At 45.2% G+C, this 20,001-nt stretch overlaps 1 protein-coding gene across 3 annotated transcripts in view; it reads left to right on the top strand.

The window, feature by feature from the left end:
* Positions 1 to 20,001, top strand: part of SMG9 (SMG9 nonsense mediated mRNA decay factor) — a 20,820-nt gene extending 819 nt beyond the window's left edge. For 2 of the 3 annotated variants that reach the window (XM_081199779.1, XM_081199780.1), the window contains exons 2-14: positions 5,304 to 5,460; positions 5,545 to 5,619; positions 6,500 to 6,743; positions 8,655 to 8,752; positions 9,441 to 9,553; positions 10,410 to 10,521; positions 11,134 to 11,229; positions 11,715 to 11,800; positions 13,034 to 13,140; positions 13,944 to 14,051; positions 14,310 to 14,435; positions 17,313 to 17,457; positions 19,229 to 20,001. In XM_081199779.1, the coding sequence (XP_081055905.1) occupies positions 5,317 to 5,460; positions 5,545 to 5,619; positions 6,500 to 6,743; positions 8,655 to 8,752; positions 9,441 to 9,553; positions 10,410 to 10,521; positions 11,134 to 11,229; positions 11,715 to 11,800; positions 13,034 to 13,140; positions 13,944 to 14,051; positions 14,310 to 14,435; positions 17,313 to 17,457; positions 19,229 to 19,307 (1,533 nt within the window). In that variant the 5' untranslated portion in view covers positions 5,304 to 5,316 and the 3' untranslated portion in view covers positions 19,308 to 20,001. Of the gene's footprint in view, positions 1 to 5,303; positions 5,461 to 5,544; positions 5,620 to 6,482; positions 6,744 to 8,654; positions 8,753 to 9,440; positions 9,554 to 10,409; positions 10,522 to 11,133; positions 11,230 to 11,714; positions 11,801 to 13,033; positions 13,141 to 13,943; positions 14,052 to 14,309; positions 14,436 to 17,312; positions 17,458 to 19,228 lie in introns of those variants that run through there. The other variant, XM_081199781.1, reaches the window with a different exon arrangement.

The raw sequence follows: 20,001 nt of genomic DNA, 5'->3' as shown, positions 1-20,001 counted from the left end.
AAAATAAAAAGCAACAGCAACCATGGTTTACTGTGACAATAACAAGCCTCCCCTCCCCTCAGGCTGGTATAGCCCTTGTTTATCTCCCAGCGTGGACATAAAGAAGCTTATGCTTCATGTTTTGATCATCCACATCATGCCATATTGTCCACGTTAAGCTCAGCGATGGTGTGTTTGAAACAAAGTCACTTCACACTGCGGCTTAGGGAACTAGCTTGAGTTTCAGCAAACCATAGTGACCTCTACATATTTTAGGCTGCAACTGTCATCACACCCAGTGCTCATGGGAGTTGTAGTCCAGAACATCTGGAGGGCATCAGGTTGGGAAGCATTAAACATAGTTTGGACCTAATGCTGAAGCCAAAACTGGTAAATCAAAAACTAGAAGCAAAAACTCCTGATCTTCTCGTGGCTATCACTGGGAGGGAGGCTAGGTTTATTCCAGCCATGCTTACTCATGGCTTAGCTTTATTCTGCCTGGATGCAGCCATTGAGACAGATGGGTGTTTAATCTAGGCCAGTAACCTTAAAGTAATTTGCTGACCCAAGTCCCACTTTTGATCCCAAACTGCAACATAGTGCCAGGTTCAACACTCCCTTCCTTGCACTTGGTCACCTTAAAGTGCAAGCAGGGCCCTTATATTTTTAATAATTGCATGGAGGAGGGAATTTTGATAGGTACAGAGGAGAAAATGTTGCGCCTGCCGGAATGTATACAGCACAGCTCTTTAAAGATCAAGGAACGTTTACAAACATTTATATGACGCTCTTCAGCAAAGCTTCCAGTGGTTTGCGAAGCCAAAGAAAAATTCTGAAATCAAAACAAAGTGCAATAAAATTACAGCATGCTAAATGCATTAGAAATCCTAAGAGAATGGAAATGCTTTTGCACGGCATCCAAAAGATAACAGTATTGGCACTAGGTAGGCCTTGCTGAAGAAGGGAATTGCACAGGCAGGACACCACCCTTGAAAATCCTTTAATACAAGGACAGGTTTGGTACAGGAACAAGGCTTCCTTCAGCCTTGGCATCTTATCACCCTTCCCCTGTACACATCTGCTTCTGTTTCACAGCATCGTAGAATAATAGAATTTTGGAGTTGGAAGGGAGACCAAAGGTCATCTAGTCCAACCCCCCGCAATGCAGGAATCTCAACTAGATCATCCATGGCAGGTGGCCATCCAGCTTCTGCTTAAAAACCTCCCAGGAAGAAGAGTCCACAACCTCCTGAGGGAGATTGTTCCACTGTCAAACAGCTTTTGCTGTCAGAAAGTTCTTTCTGATGTTTAGTCAGAATCTTTTTTCTTGAATTCATTGGTTCGGGTCCTAGCCTTACAAAAAACAAAACACCACCTTTAAAAAGCAACAACAGTGGTGCAACTCACCCAATGGGTGAAGGCAAATGATCCAGCCCAGCGCTGAGTGGCAGCCGTTGTTCTTAAGTCCTCAGGTAGCGTCTTTCCTAGTCCTGCCTTCGTGTTTGGTTAGTTCTGACATGGATGAAACCTGAGGCTGCTCTGCATCCTCTTGCTGAGCTGTGAGCCCACCTTGGAGCAGGTTTCAGGGCCTGAGGCCTTTGAATTATGGCCCAAATTCCTATATCTCAAGAGGTATGGATTATGCCTTGGGAAATGGATGGGTAGGTTTGTGGTTGAAACTCAGTCGACTGGACTTTCAGAGGCAAGGGAAGAATATTCGATTCCAAGTTGTACTTCTGGTCTTCTGGTTTTCATGACTGATAGTTTACAGAGGAAAAAGCAATTTCCACTCCCTGTTGGTTTTTGGAGCATTCTTAATAATCAATGCGTGTGTGGGCATTGCACATGCTGCTTCTCAACATTCAGTCACACCCCAGCGTGACCAAGAAACAACCCAGTGAAGGGTTGTTCAGGTACGGTAGGTATAGTTGAATCCAACCCTCAAAGGCTTCTCAGTATCGCCCTTGATCTGGAAAAGGACACCTTCTTCTATACACATATTTTACACCTCAGCCACATTCTCCCAAGCTGAGACCCCAGGCAAAGGACTCATGATCACAATGTAAATAGGAAGAGAGGCCTTGGCAGAGCCCTTTTCCTTTGTTATATTTCTCTGCTCTATGCTTGCATCTTTCTGACCCTTCCCCAAAACCTTCTGTTTGAGTGTCTCTTAGCATCCTTGCAGAAACAGGTGACAATTGCTGTTTATGTACTCAGACTAAAGTTTGTTTCTCAGATATTACTATTATTTATTCAGCTTCTTACATTTCCAACATCTTTTGTCTCCAGTCTTGTACATTTTCCCAAGCTTAACAGGAGTAATATGCCAACGATACATCATTTTTTCCATATTTTCACGGAGGTTAACGCATGCTGTAAATTTCATGTCCTTTGTCCAAAGTTTCACCCATCTCTCATATTCTAAACTATATCCCAAATCTATGGCCCACTTTATCATGACCTCCTTCACCTCCTCGTCTTTTGTATCCCATTCCAGTAATTGATTGTACATTTTGGATAGAAGCTTACTCTTTCCTTCTAATATTTCCACTTGGAATTTTGATTTTTTCTCATTCATCCCTATTTTTTTGTGTTCATTCCATAGGGCATTAATTTGGTGAACCTGTAACCACCCTATTGACTTATCTTTTAGTTCTTCAAATGATTTAATTCTCCACCCCTTATCCGATTTGGTCAGGAGATCTTCGTAGGTCCATCTTTGGCTTCTCGTGTTTAAATTTTTAAGGGATGAGATATTAACTGGAGATAGCCACCAAGGTATGCCCTTTTCCAACAGTCTTTTAGTTCTATTCCAAACCTCTAACAACGCTCCTCTAACAATATGGTGGGAGAAACCCTTATGCACCCTGTTTTTATCTTGCCATAAATAGGCGTGCCAGCCAAATCTAGCATCAAATCCTTCCAGGTCTAACACATCTAAGTTTTCCAGAACTATCCAGTCCTTAACCCAACATAGGCATGCAGCCTCATAATATAATTGCAAATTCGGGACGGCAAACCCCCCTCTTTCTCTCCTGTCTGTGAGCAGTTTAAACTTAATTCTTGCTGTCTTCCCCTGCCAGATAAACCTGGACAGGGTCCTCTGCCATTCCTTAAACATTGTTGTTCCTCTAATTACTGGAATATTCTGAAATAAAAATAATATTTTTGGAAGGATGTTCATTTTTATGGCTGCCATTCGTCCCTCCCAGGAGAGTGTTAATCTACTCCAGATGTCTAAATCTTTTTTAATCTCACTCCAGGTTTTTTTGTAATTATTTTCCACTAAATTTATATTTTTTGTAGTTACCCAAATACCCAAATACTTCACCTTTTTCACTACCTTAATTCCTGTTTGTTGTTCTAATTGATTTCTTAAGTCTTCCGCCAAGTTCTTAGTCAGTATTTTTGTCTTATTTTTATTTAACTTAAACCCAGATAACTTCCCAAACTCTTCAAGCACTTCCAAGACTTTTTCCACGCTTTTTAATGGCTCTTCTAATGATATCACTAAATCATCGGCGTATGCCTTTAATTTATATTCTTTCACTCCAAGTTTAATTCCTCTTATTTCCGGTGTTTCCCTTATTTTATTTGCAATTATCTCCAGTACCATAATAAACAGGAGGGGGGACAGAGGGCACCCCTGTCTTGTACCTTTTGATATCATAAATGAATCTGTTAAGTTATTATTATTAATAATTAATTTCGCTCTTTGGCTCGAATAAATTGCTTTGATACCCTCCAAGAAGGGCCCCTCTATCCCTACCCTTTCCATACACTTTACAAGGAAACACCAGGATACATTGTCGAAAGCTTTTTCAGCGTCGACGAATACCAGAGCTGCAGGAATTTCATTTTTAAACTCTAAATATTCAATGATATTTATTATATTTCTTATGTTGTCCTTCAGCTGTCTGCCTGGCAAAAAACCGGCTTGGTCTTTATGAATTGATTTTGTCAAATATTTGTCAAATATTTTTTCAGTCTTTTTGCCATTATCTCAGCAAATATTTTATAATCGTTATTGAGTAGTGATATCGGCCTATAGTTTTTTACATCAAGTTTATCCGCCTCCGGTTTTGGTATTAGGGTAATATGGGCCTCTCTCCACGAGTCCGGTATCCTCCCTCCCTGTAAGATGTTATTAAATACGTCACATAAGACAGGTGTTACATATTCCTCCAGGACTTTATAATATTTTTGTGACAGACCATCTGGACCTGGAGCTTTCCCTGGTTTCATTTTTTTAATAGCCTCCTTAACCTCATCCGTCGTTATTGGTTTATTTAGATGGGATTTTTCATCGTCTGTCAGCCGCTCACCCCCGTTTTTCTCCAAATATCTTTCTATTTCTATTGTATCTTCATCCTCCTTTCTTTTGTACAAGGTTTCATAGAACTGAAGAAACTTTTCCTTTATTTCATTTGGGTCTTCTATTATATGTTCCTCTATTTTAATCTTATTAATCACCATTTGTTTTTTCCTTTTCCTTAGTTGCCATGCTAACAATCTCCCCGTCTTGTTTGCAGACTCAAAGTATTTTTGTTTCATTGATTTTATCCTCCATTCTACCTCTTGCCCTAATAATGTTGAGTATTGAGTTTGCAGCACTTTAGATATTTGTTTCATCTTTTCATCCTCTGGGTTTATTATTAATTTTTCCTCACATTCTTTCAGTTGTTTCACTATTTCTTCCTTTTTTAATTCTCTTAACTTCCTTCTATAACTATTCTGCTGAATCAAGAATCCCCTGAGGACCGCTTTACTTGCTTCCCAGACTATGTCAATTTTGGTTCCTTTGTTTAAATTCCATTCAAAATACTCTTTCAGGGTGTTTTTTGCTTTCTCAATAATCTCTTCGTTTTCTAATAGGTATTCGTTCATTCTCCACCTGTACTGTCCCAATGATCTACCTTTTATTTCCAAAATAATTGGGTTGTGATCGGAGAGTGTTCTAGGTTCTGTCTCACATTTCCTTGTTCTTAATGATAACTCTCTTGAAATCCAAATCTGACTGATTCTGCCCCAACTCTGATGTGCATCTGAAAAGTGTGTAAATTGTTTTATTGTTGGGTTTTTGTACCTCCAAATATCAATCAGATCTAAATTTTCCTGTAAATCTTTAAAAGATTTTGGGAGTTTCCCTTGGTTCGTCTTTCTCTTTTTTTCACTCCTATCCATTTCAGGGTTGGGGACTCCATTTAGGTCTCCTAAAAGAATTAATTTGTGGCTCTCTAGTTCTAATAACATTTGTTCCAATTTTTTAAAGAATTCTGTTTTTTTTTTAATTCAGCTTCTTAACTTGTCTTTCCGCCTCCCAGGTCCTGCTTCCACATGTCCGAGTCGGGGCACAGCCAGCCTGGGCTGTACGAGCGCCGTCGCCGCTGGAACCGTGACAAGGAGCTGGGTCACCAGAGCCTGTCTGGGCCGGGCCGGGATCGTGACTATGTCCCCTGGGATCGCGAGCGAGACCGGCGGGTAATTTCCATGCTTTGGCTGAGGTGGGAATAAGGTGAGGGAGCGACGTGGGTCCCCAAGTTGACCCTGTTCTACTCCTTGTAGGACCCAGTGGATGAGCCAGCGGGAACCGTGATGCAGAAGACACCCATCATCCTGGCCAAGCCACCTGCAGAAAGGGTAGGTTGGGAGACTGTGGCCTGATGGGCCTTAGTCCCCTGCTTGATCCCATGGTTGCCCTCCGAAGAGGCCAGTAAGAGCTCCTGTGGCTGCTCTGGCTTGCTCCTGAGCAACAGGCTTGCCAAGCAAAGCTTAGCGGAAGTTATTGATGCTTTCGGTCATCAACAGTTGATATATAATAGAAAACTTAGAGGTTAGCAGCTAGGGCTGGGCTATTGTTGAGTTTATCATTTATTTATTTTTCATTTCTTGTATACGGCCCTTCAGCCGAAGATTACAGGGCGGGGGGTGGGTAGGTGGGGGCCATTGTTGCTGTTGTTTTTTGTGTCTTTATTTTCGATTTTGTGATGTGGGAACAGTTTTGTGTTTCTTAATGTTTTATTTGTTGTTTACTTTTGTTCGTTGCAGTTACTTACTTCCCCCATGTTGTCAGTCGCCTTCAGCATGGTTTGAACTGTGCAGAGGTGGGGTGCATATAAAATTATGTACTCTGATCCACTTCCTCGAGAGGAGTATTCTATGGACTTCTTAGCTGCCAATTCTTTCTTTCCTTACCTCTCTGTTTGAAAAGGGATTGGGGAGAGAGATAGAGATTCCCTCTTCTTTTAATTTCATCTTCTCTGTATGAATTTCCCTTTTAGAAGTTACATAGGGTGAGGTGGAGGAACAATGAATCTGGAGTGTAGACACTCACAAGAGAAGGGACTCCTCTTTTCCACCCCGGCTGTTTTAGATAGCACAGAGGTCGGGGGTGTGTCACATGCCCAGCTCTGGAAAGGAGGCAGTGTTGCATTTCAGCCAATGAGGCTGTGCTCCCGTTTCTGGCCGAGAGAGATGTTGGATTTCAGCCTCTGTGTCCTCAGCCTCTGTGTCCTCACAGTCCAAGGGGACCCCAACCCCCACTCCTGCTCCAGCGCCTGCCGCCGCCCCGGCCATAGAGAAGCCCATTGTGCTGATGAAGTCACGGGAGGAAGGCAAAGGTCCCGCGGGGGCAACGGAGACGTCCGCTCAGCCCCCCGCTGCTGTCGCCAAGGTGGAGAAGGAGGGCCAGCGCCCCACGCAGCCGGTCTACCAGATCCAGAATCGGGGCATGGGCTCAACTGCACCCAGCAGCGTCATGGACCGTAAGTCACGAGAGATGGCAACTTCCGGAGGTGTAGCCTCATTGGCCTGTTCCAGACTAAAACAATGTAGAGACTTTGGGTGCTGCAAAGGCCACCTGTGATTAGGAGAGAAGGGGCATGGAGGAAGTATTAGGGCCCAATGCATTGTCTACACGCTGCATCAAATACAGTGGCACCTTGGTTTAAGAACAGCTTAGTTTATGAACAACTTGGATTAAGAACGCTGCAAACCCGGAAGTAGGTGTTTTGGTTTGTGAACTTTGCCTTGGAATAGGAACATGTTTCACTTCCTGTTGAGGGTTGTTTCATTTGTAAATTGAGTCCCCCGCTGCTATGGGAAAGCACGCCTTGGTTTAAGAACGCCTTGATTTAAGAACGGACTTCCGGAACGGATTAAGTTCGTAAACCAAGGTACCACTGTAAAATTAACCAGTCTAAGGCCCTGATTTGTAATAAACTCCCATGAGAGACAGAGTGCTAAGAAGCACCCCTGCCAGTCAGGTATGCAAAGCATCTCAAGAGTGTCCCTCTTTCACTTCTCAGTGTAAGATTCTAGTCCACTGTGTCACCGGGCCTCGTGAAGTGTGCTTTGGTGAATTGGCCAACATAACTGAATACAGTGGTACCTTGGTTCTCAAACTTAATCCATTCCAGAAGTCCGTTTGACTTCCGAAATGTTTGAAAACCAAGGCACAGCTTCTGATTGGTGCAGGCTCCCCGGGAACAATAGCCGACAGCCGCATTGGATGTTCGGCTTCCGAAAAATGTTCAGAAACTGGAACACTTACTTCCGGGTTTTGGGCATTTGAGTACCAAGGCGTTTGAGAACCAAGGTACCACTGTACATCCAGCACTTTGTGTGGCCACCCAAAATAAAGGCACCGGCATCAACCCGAGAGGGTGACAACGCAATCCGATGCACATCTGTTCAAAACTATAAGTCCCATTGAGTTCATTGGGGGTTAATCTGAGGTAAGCGTGCAAAGGATTGAGTCCTGAGTTAAGATGCCTAGATAAGCCCTCGCACAACAATGGACTGACACTCTGGAATCGCTAGCAACTCAGAAAGTTGCACCATTTCTGACTCGGTGTCCATTCCATTTGCATTGCTGTAGGATGGTGGTGGGGCTCTGGGCAGCGTGTTCACTCCTCTCCCAAGTCACTGTTGCCCACTCTCTTGCGTGCTTTGCACATTTGCCCAGAGGAGTTGCCACTTGTCATTGCTTGCATACTCGAAAGGGGGTGACTGAGCAAGCAGTGATAGGAAGAGGAAGAGTGGCAGGACCAGGAAACTCCGGAGGGTGGCAGCAGGTACTGTGGGCCTCAGCAGATGCACAGTTATATCTGTCCCTGATACTGGCCCTGTACTTACCGAGCAAAGGGAGCTCCAACCTTTGCGAAGTGCTGTTAAATGGAAAGTCCCACGCATTGTGCTAGGCACCAATGGAGAAATCTTGCCGTGGGGTGGTTCCTAGGTGTAAAAAGTTTGGGGAACACTGTGCTAGTCCCTGTGACTGGGGACGGATGGACTTGGAATTGTGTGGGAATATCTGGCGAAAGTTCAAACAAGAAGTAGGGCAGAGCAGAACTTGGGAAAATCAGACTCGCCTTATGAAATGCCATTGCTGTTCCTAGAAAGAGCTGCAATATTTAATGGGGAGTAAATGGGACTTTTGAAAGCTGTTAATGATCACTGCCCGTATTTTGTTTATGGGTTATTGGAATGACTTCACTGGAATGCGTTGTTTTGTTCCGTTAGGCCTTTTTCACTTTTTTTGTAAGCTGTTTGGCAACCTTTTTTAAATTTTTGTATTAAACGACTAATCAATTAAATAAATAATGATGCACTTAACCTTTATGTGGGACTTCTCACCTGGCCCCTGTTGACCTCTGACCCTCTTGCCATTCCAGCTGTGGTTGGCCAGGCCAAGCTGTTAGCCCCGGAGAAGATGAAACACAGCATCAAGCTGGTGGACGACCAAATGAACTGGTGTGACAGCGCCATTGAGGTACTGTGAAAGTCCAGGGGCTTCCTACTGGTCATCTTTCATCTGCACCCCTTCCTCTTCCTGCAGCTTTCCTGCGCTCCCCCAGTAATCCCACTTTCTAATTCCTCAGCCCTTGTTCTGTGATCAAGTATGCCTGCACTGGGTATGGGTTATTTCCCTGGGAACATTTCTCCGCGCTGAGAAACGATGGTAACAATACCTAGATAATCCCTCTCTTTAAAACTCCTGAATTTCAGAAATAGACTGGAAAGAGAAGCTGCTGAATTGCAACTCATTACCAAACTTAAAACCATGGAGAGACCTGGTCTAAACAGAGACATTGGATTCTTATCTCATTATACATGACTAAGCCATTTCTCACCTTCTCACCCCTTGCCTTTTCCTGTAAGACCTATTACAGTCGTTAAGAGTCATCAACAGGCTCATCTCAGCTATCTTCCAATCTCCCATTCCCACCACCCTTCTGAGTAATACCCCTCCCCACCTTCTCACTATATAGAAGGATCTGGCAACTTCTGTTTCAGTGTATCTGAAGAAGTGTGCATGCACACGAAAGCTCATACCAAGAACTAACTTAGTTGGTCTTTAAGGTGCTACTGGAAGGAATTTTTTTATTTTAAAACTCCTGTGATTTCTGTCCTAGCTGGTTATGTTTTACAAGTGTTTTCCCCCCTCTGTCCCACATTAGTATCTCCTGGACCAAACGGATGTGCTGGTGGTTGGGGTGCTGGGACTGCAGGGCACAGGCAAATCCATGGTGATGTCACTGCTGTCCGCCAACCAGCCTGAAGAGGATCAAAGGTAATTTGGGGGCTTGACTCGGGGGAACCGTTAACCACAACTGCAGAGTCAGACTGTTTAATGGGTGATGAAGGGTTGGGTGATGAAGTTGAGAGAATGAATAAGGAAAGTAGTTGGGGAGACTTCCTTTGTTGGGAGATCCTCTTAGCTGTTTAGGGGGTGGGGTTGCCTGAAGATGCAGGGCAATGCATCTTGGGCATGCTGAAAATAAAGCTTTGAAGATTATCGCCTTGTGATTTTGATTGGCTGGAGACATTATTTGACGCTGATGTAGCGGTACTAGAAGCCTTAAGCCAAATAACTGACCGATTCAAGTCAATATGTAACATTCATCCTCCACCTCCTCTTAATGGTTTTTATCCCCTATCCCCTCTGCCCTTAAGACTCCTTCATCTGTTTCTCATTTGTGTACTTAGAATCTTTCCTTCAACCACCTTGTCTCTGAGATATCTGCCCCTTAGATTCTCTACATCCCAGAATCTCTTTCCAGCCCTAAGCTTGCCGTGTCGCCGTCGTCATCAATTTATTCATTGCCTTCTACGCAATCATCTCAACGTGATATACAGTCATGACAGTAAAAACAGTTAAAAAACAGATTCATGAATCTGTTCCTGTCCCCAGTATCTAAATAAGATTATAATCCCTGCTAAACTGACAGCTTTTCTTTCCCTCACACTGACATGTGTGGCTGCAGACATTTTCTCATCTTTTTTTCTTTTAAGCACTAGGAATGATTGAACACTGCATGCCTTCGCACCAGCTCAGCCAGTCAGTGATCAGTCTTCACTGCCACAAGCGGAATTCAATATAGATTTATCAACTCTGCTTTGTCTTTCCTGCCAATCCTTTCTTCCAGAACCTATGTGTTCCGCACTCAGAGCCAGGAGATCAAGGAGCGTGGGGGCAACCAGACCAGTGGCATCGACTTCTTCATCACCCAGGAGCGTATCATCTTCCTTGACACTCAGGTCTCTGCTTTGGTCATCTTTCTGCAATTGCCTCCGACTATCTTTGGAGAATTCTCCATGCAACTTTCAGTAGACCCTGGATGGGTTTAAATGCCAGACCTCCATTGCCTTGCCCCAAACACCTTTGGTGAAAGATCTGTTTGTTTTCGTTGTGAGATTGAAGCTTATTTAATCAAGGCAGCTAATCTTTGGCAGTTTATAACACTTCTCTTCCACAAGACATCTGTTCCCAGAGTGTGGGAGAGCAGGACAGAGTAGCTAGTCCAGTCTGGAGAGCAGAAAGTGATCCACTGGGTTTGTTAGATGGGGTACAAGAAAGGAGAGATTGGAGCTATGTGAGTACCAAATTTGTTGAGCACCTAGGTGAGTGAAGAAAGACAAAACGAGTAAGAATATGAATTGGTCACGTTCTCAATTCACAGGATATAATGTTTCATCCATGAATTGTTGAGAAGGAGGTAACATTGTTCAGTAGGAAAACCTAGTGTCCTAGGAAAGGACTAGCTTTAGCTAAGAAATGAGGACTGACAACAGGGTAGCCTCAGGTTAGAAATTAGGGTGAACAAAACCCTCCAAAGGTTTTTTCCTTTCTCTCCCTCTCCCTCTCTGTAGCCCATTCTCAGTCCCTCCATTCTAGATCACTTGATCAACAATGACCGCAAGCTGCCTCCGGAGTATAATCTGCCTCATACCTACGTTGAGATGCAGGTAGGGACCATTTGTATGTGTCGGGTGATGGTGGCGGATGTGGATGTTAGGGAATAAGCTGCAGAATCTTCACCTGGCAGATGATGGGGGTGAACCTCCCTATAGAGACAGGTAGCTCCCCTGTCCCTTTGGTCCTCACAGTGCTAAGGCATAAGTGAAAACAAAGCTGGAGAAATGGGGAATTCCTGCCCTTTTCAAGCCAGCTTCCTGGCTCAGTTCTGTTATTTTCTGTAATCCTTAGAATATAACTCGCCCTCAATTCTTTTTTCATTGGCCTTGTCCCTTCAATAAACTCATCTGACCCCATATAATGCCAGAGGATGTTTCCCACCAAAAGTGCGGCTGGTTTTGAAGCATGGCGCTCTCAGCACAGGAGCAAAGGTGTCCTTTGGCCTGCGTTCTTGAGAGCATGCACAAATCAAAACCTTGTACCCTGAGATCCCAAGCCCTGACCCATCTCCTACTCACATCTGCTTTCCTTCCAGTCCCTCCAGATTGCTGCTTTCCTCTTCACTGTCTGCCATGTGGTCATCGTGGTACAAGACTGGTTTACTGATCTGAGCCTGTACAGGTGAGACATGCTAGTCACACAGCTGTAGGAAACAGAAGAGTCAAACCAAAGGCCCTAGGCCGGGCTTCCTCAAACACGGCCCTCCAGATGTTTTGAGACTACAATTCCCATCATCCCTGACCACTGGTCCTAGCTAGGGATCATGGGAGTTGTAGGCCACAAACATCTGGAGGGCTGAGTTTGAGGAAGCCTGCCCTAGTGCCTCAGGGTCAGGAGTTAAGCCCCTTCATTTTTCTGCTGCCTAAGCAAGAGGGCTGGGCATAATCTTTCCCTTCAAACCTGAACCTGAATTCTACATGCATGCAACTTGTTCCCAGAAGTGGTGATTTTTCTACCTCTATAATTTAATACAAATAAAGCATAATTTCTTTTGCATCTGGGAGCTGCAGAGAGGTGCCATCTATACCGGACGCTGAAGATATGACCCTCTGGGCGCTGGGAATTTTACTCAGTCGCTAAGATTTCATTGGCATTGGATTTGGGTATCTTTTAACTGGAGATTACTAGACAAAACATAGGACCTCATGTTCTTTATATATGCTGTTATCAGTAAGTTAAGGGAATTGATAGATTTCAGATATGCACTTGGAAGTCCTCATTTTGTTTCCTCAGCTCTGAAGTTGCGTGGGTATATTTAAAAATCCAGAAATTTCAAAAGTTAAATTGCAGGGCTGATCTTGAGGAAAAAATTGCAGTCTTGAAAATGGATTTTTTCTTTTGGTGACTCTCTGTTCGTTGGTACTTAAAATCCTTGAGAAAACCCCAGTATTTCCGAAAAGTCAGTATTTTGCGCTATACATTTTGAAGCGGTCTTGACAAGAGGAAAAAATGTTTGTTTTGTATTGTAAGTTCTGAGTGTATGTCTGATAGCGATGGGCTGGTTGGGTTTGGTCCATTTCAGACAGTACAGGGATATCTGTTTCTGTGGGTGCTAACTGGCCATCTTAATGCCAACCAGTAGGAGCTAGCCCAGTAGCTCTGGATGAAAGAAAAATAAAAATGCCTCTTTCACCTTCATGCTTCTGTTGCCATCGTTAAAGCTACTCCAGCTATTTGTGTGCTCAGAACTGGTATCACTTTGTTTCCCTTGCAACAGCAAAATTTTTAAAATGGCTGGTAGCAGAAAGATCCTGCCGTAGGTGGGACAACATCTATTCAGACGATGCTTCATCTTCCTTATTCATTGCAAAATATTATTCCTAGTCTTCAACCACTGCTGGCTTTTTGTTGCAGGTTTTTGCAGACAGCTGAGATGGTAAAGCCCTCCACTCCGTCTCCCAGTCACGAATCCAGCGGCTCCTCTGGCTCGGATGAGGGCACAGAATACTACCCGCACATTGGTACGAAACAGCATAAGCACGTCTATTGGGCTGGATCAGTGGCCTGTCCCATCCTCACCCCAGTATCCTGTCTCCAAGAGTGATTGCATCTGGCAGGGTCCTGCGATGGCCTACAGCCGACACGTGCTCAAAGGGCCTCCCTAAAGAAAGATAAAATTAAATCTGGGTACTCCCAATGAGAGCAGCAACTGGCAGCCAGGCATAGCAGCAGTTCTAATTTTCCACCAGACCCCCAATTCAGGGCATCGTGGAAATTTAAGTGGCCTCTAGCCATTTGGTGCTGCCTGGATCACAACCAGACAATGTCCCACCAATAAAGGAGGGAGACCACCAGAGAGCTCTTTTTCCTGGGCCTCATGACACCTGGAGCTGGCCCTGGGATCTGGAGTGGGCAGTGGGGTGGAAAGCAAAGGATGGTGGGGGGTGGAGGCAGAGACCCAAGGGCCGGAGAAGGCATGGGATGGTGAAAACAAGGGGCAAAGCAGAAAGAGGCCACCGATGGCATCTTAGTTGGCATTTCCTCGTTTTCCCAGCTCTTCTCTTGAAACACAGCTGAGGTTCCCCAAGCTGCAAGCTGGATCCTAGATTGTGTGTTTGCGCAGCGTCCTGGTAGACATGGCAAAATAATGCCCACAGCAGTTAACAGCTGCCAATTCAGAAATCTGAAGAGACAACTGCTCTTCATTTAAGCGTGCCACAATTGGATGAAGTTCTGGCTTAGGGTAGGGATGGCCCTATCTCCTCTTGTTTAGATTTGAGCAATGGGGACAGGCACATTTAACCCCCCCCCTCTCTCTGCCTAGTTTTTCTCCAGAACAAAGCCAAGAGGGAGAACTTCTGCCCCCGGAACCTGAAGCAGATGCACCTGGTTATTGACAAGATTATGATGCACTCTCACCTGAAATATAAGGGTAATGTGCCTCTTTCCAATCTATTTGAAAGGCCAGATTGTGGAGCTTAAAATAGCTAGAAGATGAAGCCTGCCGAAGGAGGCGATGTAGAGACTTGGGCTTTCTCACCCCAAATATAACAGGTTGCTGACCCAGTGGGCCAGCAGGCAGCAATGACTTCCTGGCTGCCACCTCTTAAGCCCCGGAAACCCAGAAAATCGTATTTCCTGTTCTCTCAAGACAGTTCGTCTGCTTAACCGCACTGTTTCTTTCCACCAGGCACCCTCTCCATGCTGGAATGCAACATATTTCCTGGCCTTCCTCAAAGTTACCTGGACTCAGAGGTCAACCTGTTCTTACTTCCATTTATGGACAGCGATTCGGATGATGCTCTGCCCAGGGCAGGTGAGTAGCTGGAGCTGTGTCTCCAGCCCTTTTGCTTGATATTTAAACAGGTAGAAGGGCTGAAGCCCCCACTGCCTTCTGCCTCTGGGCAGCTTCCTCTTCAAACTGGTCCCCAACATAAATGAATCCACATTTAATATTTAAATCACCATGTGAGCAGGTAAGGGATGCATGCTGATTGACTCAAGCAAGAGAGCAGGGCTGGTGCTCAGCAGCCATTTCTGGTATTTTGATTCATGCTTGTGCCACTGCGTCTTCAGACATAATTTTTGGTTTTGTTTGCAAGGCAGCAGCTACTCCTGTGCCTCCAGATGTTGAGGCCCTTCTCTGATGTGAAGTATCAGTCTTGTATTGTCTGCCAGACCTAGTGGTTTTTTCATCTGCCATAACACTCTCATGCAAAGCCAAGGTCAGTCTCACACTTGCAGGTTTGTTTTGAAAAGGAAATTTCCAGTGGCTTAGCTGCTAGTGGCTTAGTTGTTATTGTTGCAACAAAGTCTCCTCTAGGGGGAGAAACTCCCAGCTTCACTTTACAATTTTTTGAAACAAAATGTCTCCTTTAAAAGTCTCCAATATCCCCTAAAAAGCCACAGTTTCAGTTACCTTCAAAGTTGTTCTAAATACAAGACAGTCCAGCGACACTGTATCTTTTCACAGAGTTACTTCAAATGTCACTTCAAAAGTTTTAACCTTAGCGTAATGACAGCCCCCTAGTCGGCTTCCCTGTCAAAGCAGTCCGTCCCCAGGGTTTAAGGCAGCGGATATATTTTCGTTCTCCTCTTTTCGTGCAGGTATATAAAGTACGATTTCCTCCCCCTCTGCTCCTGCAGGCAGAAGGGGAATTACTTTTTTGACGTTAGGTTTACTCGTTTTCAAAACACAGCTCTTGCGAAGTTACAGCTTTACAGTCTCTTTGCTTTGATCTATCTACAGATCGGGAAGGCAGACTTCCTTTTTATGCCTTTCCCGTTTCAGTGCCAAATTTCTTCTAATTTTCTTCTAAATCCAGTTAAGTCTTATAAACCTACTCACGGGTAGTTGCTTTAAATCCAATTTCCAGGAAGAAATCAGCGTTCTCCAATAATGGCGACGCGGCTTCACTCCACGGACCGGGTGATGACTCTCAGCACCGCGCCACTCACCCGCTGCCATTCCGAAGCCTTTAAAAAGGCTCCTTCACGGTTTTGGGGGGGCGCAATGGTGCCCGCCGAGTCTCCTTGCTCACAGGCTTCACCACCTGTGATTTTTTGGGGTCCCCGCTTCGCCGTAGCAGCAGGACCCGAACCCGTGGAGCAGACTCCCTCCGGAGCTCAGAGGGAAATCCGCCATTAATCGCTGGCGCTAACAGGAAGTCCCGTTTTCTGCTTTATTTATACACTGCCATGCTTTAGATATGATTACAGTGATTGCAATGTCTGCTGATTTTTTTTATATTGCTACTGCGAGCCACCTCGAGCACAGCGTTGTTGTTTGAAAAGGCAGATACAAATACTAAATCAAAACTGAAAAAGAGAAGCAATGCACAGCATCAGTCCTACAACAGCCTTAGAAATGCTTTCACCTGCCTACCATTTTCTTTTTCATATGAATTAGCTGCAGGTGGCTCCTGGGTGGAAGATGGGATGGGGATGACAACAGGCTTAGCTCTTTTGTGCGCTCAGAATCCTTCCCTTCCAGCGATCTGCCAAGTTAGTTCTCTCAAAAAAAAGAGCTTAACGGGATGCGGTGGTATTCCACTTTTACTCAGAGTAAAACCATTGCAATTGATCATGTCTATGTTAGGTCCATTAATTTCAGTGGGTCTACTCTGGGTAACTTGGGATGCGGGTGGCTCTGTGGTCTAAACCACAGAGCCTAGGGCTTGCCGATCGGAAGGTCAGTGGTTTAAATCCCTGCAACGGGGTGAGCTCCCGTTGCTTGGTCCCTGCTCCTGCCAACCTAGTAGTTCAAAAGCACATCAAAGTGCAAGTAGATAAATAGGTCCCGCTCCAGCGGGAAGGTAAACTGCGTTTCTGTGCGCTGCTCTGGTTTCACCAGAAGCGGCTCAGTCATACTGGCCACATGACCTGGAAAAACTGACTGCGGACAAACGCTGGCTCCCTCGGCCTCTAAAGCGAGATGAGCACCGCAACCCCAGAGTCATTTGCGACTGGACTTAACTGTCAGGGTTCCTTTACATTTTCTTTTACTCTGGGTGGAAGATAGGCTTTTACTAGAAGAACAGTTGGGGTGGGGAAATTGCAGGAAGGGAAGGCTTTAAGAGCACATTTCATTGCCTACCCTGTTTAGCCAAAATAGCAGAATTATGTTGCATTAGTGATTTAGGTTTCTGCATGGATTGCGTATAGTTCTGCCCTGATATGAGGAATTGCAGCAACCCTGGAGCACAGAGCAAAATCCACCCACTGAATTTCCCCCTGCTGCTCCAAATAACACTGCAACCTGCATCCCCAGTGTGCTGGGCTGGGGGCAGGTTTGGATTGTGTGAAGGTGTCCCTCCATCCAGCTTGTGCCTGTGGAGTTGGTGCCAGTTTAGTTTAATCCACTGAAAGCCCCCAAACACTGTGTTCCATGAGGGGCTGAGCCAGCCCAGGACCTCTTGGCTTTTCGGGTCAGTGCAGCAATTTGCCTGCCCTTCCAACCCAGCCAGATGCGGTGATGGCCCCATCACGGCTTGAACTGTCACCTCAGTTACACCAGGTAACAAATCACTTGCTTGCTTTTTCCTCGCGGGAGCAGTGTTTTTTTATTATTTGATAGGTTTTTTTCTCTCCCTCTCATTACAATTCCTTTTGGAAAAGGGCTGTTTACATTCTGGTGAAGGCTCCAGATGCCCCAACGGATGGAGTAACCCGCTTGTCTTCCTTTCCTTTGCAGCCCCTGGGAGCAGCCCCCTCTTCTCCCTCCTGCCTGGGTACAAGGGGCACCCCAGTTTCCAGTCTTTGATTGCCAAGCTTCGGAGCCAGATTATGTCTATGCCCCGGCCTCAGCTCTCCCACACCATCCTGACTGAAAAGAACTGGTAAGAGAGAGAGAGAGAGAGAGAGAGAGAGAGAGAGAGAGAGAGAGAGAGATTTTGGTGGTTGAAGTAGCATAGGAGAATAACTTAAGAGGGGTCTTAACTTGGTGGGTTGCAAGGCCCATTGAGCATCTGATCAGCCATCCGTTCTCGTCAGGCAAGTCGCTCTCCCTGCTAATGATTTTATGTAATTAAATAACGTTCCAGCTTCCCCATCTGGCAAAGTATGCTTCTGCTTTCAAAAGCTCATGTCACAATAAAGCTTAATATTGATGGTGCTAGGTTACCTTTTGAGTTTAGCGAGTTAATGTGTCATCGCTTTATGTGCTGGCAGATGCCTGCCTTCCAGGAAGCGTGACAAATACAGTGCCTTTTGCACCACCCGGTCTTGGCTGGTTTCAGACAGTGGTTCAGACCCCAGATCTGAGCGTCCTGTTAATAATTTCCCTCGACCTAAGGTCACCCAGCTGAGCCTGTTACATAGGGGAGGAAGACATATTTTGCATCTCTGTGATGTCCACACCAAGAAAGGTGATACAGACCAGAATCACATTACCAGCCTTCTGGTCCCCATTCTCTTATCTTAAAACAATATTTTCTTTCTTAAAACAATGTTTCTTGTCACAAAACCACAAAACCTTAAGCTTATTGCAAAGTTATAAAAGCTCAAAACAACCAGCACCTATCACAAGCAGTAAAACCACACTTCTAACAAAGCCATAAACTTAAACGTGTTGTAAATTACTAATTGCCCCCAATTAGAAAGATAAGTTTGTTTTCACAGAGATAGGAACCTGTGCATCAGACTCTTTAACTGGCAATTCTGAGATGCATATACTGGACATTTTGTGATGTCTAAAAGTACCGGTATGTTATTCCGCTCAGAACACAGCAAAAATTGCTGTATAAGATGTACCTCGTCCTTTGAAGTGGCTCCATCTTAACCTTTTCATGTGATTTAAGAGGATTTTAAACCTAGGGGTGTGAGAGTCAGGAATGCCTCTACTATAAACACAATGTGAGTTTCACTGTATAATGAAAGCTGCCTCACTCCTGTGAGTGTGCATTCTCTCAGTCTGTTGTGCACTATATAGATCATCCTCAGGAGATGCAAGAGGTAAATTTGCCATAGTAAATGGAGTTGTGGGCAGCTGGGTAGCGTTGTGAGCCACAGTGCATTTTAGAGGGGCCCAGTCACCCTTACGTAGGAGTGAAAAAGCCTGCCCTTCTCCTGTTCTGGTATGCCAGAGAAAGGGCTGCCAAATTTCCTTTGCATGCAGGCCCACTGCACAAGTGGATTTCAGATGTAAAATCTGCCTTTGAAGAAGCACATTTTGTATATTAAAGCAAGTTTCTAGCTCTCCTGCCCACAGAAATTTAGAAATAGGATGTGTCTGACAAAAACTTGAAAATCTGAGTTTTGTCTATGTCAGGCATGGATTCTCTACCCTGTTTTTCTTCCTTCCTTCCTTCCTTCCTTCCTTCCTTCCTTCCTTCCTTTGCATGCCTCGGTTTTCTGGGGTTTTTGTATCTTTCCAGTGTGCTCTTTCTCCCTTGTTACTTGCTTCCAAAAATTTAACAGAAACACACACACACACATATCTGAGTATCTGCCAGTTGAAAGTAGAAATAAATAATATACATATGCAGATTAACTTGCCATAACATTATGGGTATTGTGAGGCTATTGTGGAACAGAGCAGGTAACTCAGTAGGACCCAGTTTGCCTCTGGGCTGAAGCTGACTGCCATGTTCCTTTCCCTCTCCTGGGCAGGTTCCACTATGCAGCTCGCATCTGGGATGGTGTGAAGAAATCCTCTGCTCTCTCCGAGTACAGCCGCCTGCTGGCCTGAGCGTGACATCCTCGCATTGGTAGCTGCCAAACAGCAGCCGGGCTCCCCCCACCCCCCGAGCTGGGTGGGCCAGGGCATCTGAGCCGGCGTCCAGAGGCACAAAGCGACGTGTGTCTCCCAGAGAGGGAGCTGTAGGGGGTGGGCACTAGCCCTCCTTCGGTGATGCTATGCAAGTTTCAAGGAGCAGAAACAGGATTGGTGTGCTGTCCCTACTGGGCCACCGTACTGCCTGCCGCCCAGCATGGGTCTTGCTCCGTGTCTCTTAGGGCTCCGATTCCCACCTACGTGCAAAGACGGGAGAGCTCTGCATGTCTTCTCATGGGCTGCAACTCCCTCCAGAAAGCAGAAGCCAGTGTAGGAGTTATGACAGAACCACCAGTAACCTCCTCCTACCCTTCTAAGCAGGAAAAATAATATCTCTGCAATTGCAGTGGTGGGTCAGAGCAAAGGTCAGTGGGGAGCGAGAGTTGTTGCTTTGTATATGTTGAGACAGTACTTCCCTGTAGTCGAGTGTGTTGCTCATAACCTTCCATTTTGAGGGACGTGGACCTCGGCGCATCTCCCCCTCCTCAAGTCTCTGCCCCTTTCCTCGATCCAAGCCTAGCTTTCTTGTTCCTGCAGCAATGTGAGTTAAGAGTAACTTCTCTTTGGGGAATATGACATTCTTGTTTAATAAAATGTTCGTGCCGTTTCA

This window comes from Podarcis bocagei (genome assembly GCF_964188305.1).
Source record: "Podarcis bocagei genome assembly, chromosome: 7".
Taxonomy (NCBI): domain Eukaryota; kingdom Metazoa; phylum Chordata; class Lepidosauria; order Squamata; family Lacertidae; genus Podarcis; species Podarcis bocagei.
Note: the sequence above shows the minus strand (reverse complement) of the source record. Positions and strands in the feature narration are given on the sequence as shown.